Here is a 2500-nt window from a genome sequence, read left to right on the forward strand (position 1 = left end):
AGCCACCTTGCTGGCAGGGATGAGCCACAGTGGTCAACTACATCCAAAATGACAGGGTTGCATGGTTTCTGAGGTAATAGGAGAGAGGAAGCTTACCTTTGTCACATCCATGGTCTTGATGGCAGCAAGTTGGCCTGTCTTTACATGTCGACCCTGCACAAAGAAAACACCCAACCGTTTGATTAAGTGCTTTCACTTCCTTTACCAAATATTGAACTCACACAGGTCAGAGCTGTTTGACTGACAGGTGAAAGGTATTCCTTTCACTGCAAAGTAGGGCAGTTCCATGAGAAAAGATTTAAGCAGTTCTCTAGAACTGCAGAACAGTGTTTCCACATTCCATGAGCATTACCACATTTTCACAATTTGGAAGATTCCACTGCGTAGGCAAAACATTTCAGTAGAATCATGCAATGAAATTTCAAACAGAATACGTCTCATACATTGAACATGTCCAACTACTCCTTGTTATTGCATGAAACACATTTTTGTGTTGAAGAACAAGATGATTTTGCACAGAAAGAGAGCCCAGAGAGCCCAGAGCTCCTCGCATACACATACTGCATGGACAACTCCTTTAAGCAATAAGAAAACACATTACCCTGTAAGGTACTCGACTAGTAATCAAAAGGCTGCCTGTTCAAGCCCCACCGCTGAGCAAGGCCCAAATTGTACTGTCATAATTGTAAGTCACTTTGAATAAAGGTGTCATGTAAATGTAATGCATGCAATCATTTAATCATTCCACCATCCATTCAAAGGCTCAGTTTGGCTTCAATTCTGAAGTTGGCAAATGTTGCTACAGTAAAGCAAATTCCCTATTGCTGACCTCCCAAGCTGCTGCCTGATTCCTTGGATGTTGGGGAGAGGACCTCGACCAGAGTTCATGGCCACACTGGAGAAGGAGGACACAGCCTGTTCCAGCCAAGAAGGGGAACCCCCCTGGAATTTCTTTGGGGGCCACAGTGCTACCAGGCCAGGCCCATGGGGAGCCAATTGGCTCCTCTGGGACCACTATGTGGGTGATCTAGTGGGTCCAGCTAGGTCTGCAGCTAGTGCTTCTGCCATTTTTTCTCTCTCTTTTCCAGGTATAAGCCATGAGTACTTGGTGGGTCCTCGCCACCAAGATGGGCTCTCCCTGGGCGGTTGGTGATATGTGGGTCGAAGTCCGTCTCAGCACGTCCGGACCCAGGGTGGACGTGCCCCTCTGCGTATCCTGTAGAGCCAGGGACATACAGTGCCTGCCCTGCAATGTGACTCCCTTGTTTGTTACTATACCCTCTTGCACACATCTGCACCTATTTCTTTGTTTCATATACTTAGTTAAACCTGTGTGTGTAGTTCGATGTTGGTCATTGTTGGTATCATGTTCTATATCTTGTTTCATGTAAGTGCTGCTGCAAAATACACAGCAAGCCCGAGGGAACCTGAGAAACTTCATTTTCTTTTTGTTTTGTGGGATGTTAATTTTATTTATTTCCATGTTCTTGATATGTTCTTTTGTTATTGTTAGTTCCACTGAGAATGATCAGTTTTATTTTATTTCGCTTTGGAAACATTGTACTCGAGACAGTCATATAAAGAGTGTGGGAAACAGAGATGAGGAAGCTGTCTGCCTTTGTCACTTGCTCCACTTAAAAGTGGAAGGCCTTCACATAACACCCAAAGGTGACCTGGATGCACTGATTACAAAGGTTATTCATACCTAACTTAATTGTTTATAACAGAAATCGTCCATGTCCTGAACCCTGTGGAACCATACACTGATCTGAACCAGATTTTCAAACTGAAAAGACTTGTTTTCCAGGGCCCCTGATGAATGACTCAGATTTTCATCAGCATGTTATTTTCATATGACTCATGTGCAGTTTCATATAACCTAATGTACCCTACCCATACACACAAACCAACACACACCCACACACACAACAACATGCGAGTATACAGGCCTGTTGCACAAATAGATTCCTCCTTTCCCGTCTGCTATTTTGTTTGGCATCACTGCTTTAGTTTTTTTTTACTAATTACTATGGGGACTAAAAAACATCCTGGTTTCCTACAAGACTTCTAGAAAGTCTCACAGAGAGCAAGACTATGTTGTACTACTGTTTCATGCTATATTAATGATATCATTTGCTTGATATAGTGGCCTGGACTTCACAGCTCTAGCCTGGATATCAGATGAACCTGATATGTTAATACACATTTGCTATTGCTCCAACATTATGAGCATTTCTGACCAAATGCTGACAGGAACTCCACCAGGTTAGTCCCCAGCTGTCCTACATGTAGCAGAAAAAATACTAACAGTGTGTGTGTGTGTGTGTGTGTGTGTGTGCGTGTGTGCGTGTGTGTGTGTATGTGTGCAAAGCCTACAGACTGCTCAAACAGGTCAAGTCACTTTGCCAAGAGGGCAACCCGAGACTTGAGGTTGTGAGTGAGGATGTAGGAGAGATACAGACATGACAGAATAAAAGAGAAGAGGAGAGGATGAAATAGG

General features: G+C 43.6%; 1 protein-coding gene across 2 annotated transcripts in view; it reads right to left on the reverse strand.

The window, feature by feature from the left end:
• The window catches only part of tnika (TRAF2 and NCK interacting kinase a), a 45081-nt gene that overhangs the window by 26715 nt on the left and 15866 nt on the right, over positions 1-2500 (reverse strand). For both annotated transcript variants that reach the window (XM_035534128.1, XM_027008561.2), the window contains exon 3: positions 97-153. In XM_035534128.1, coding sequence (XP_035390021.1) covers positions 97-153 — 57 coding nt within the window. The remainder of the gene's footprint in view (positions 1-96; positions 154-2500) is intronic.

Source organism: Electrophorus electricus, chromosome 15, assembly GCF_013358815.1.
Source record: "Electrophorus electricus isolate fEleEle1 chromosome 15, fEleEle1.pri, whole genome shotgun sequence".
NCBI classification, from domain to species: domain Eukaryota; kingdom Metazoa; phylum Chordata; class Actinopteri; order Gymnotiformes; family Gymnotidae; genus Electrophorus; species Electrophorus electricus.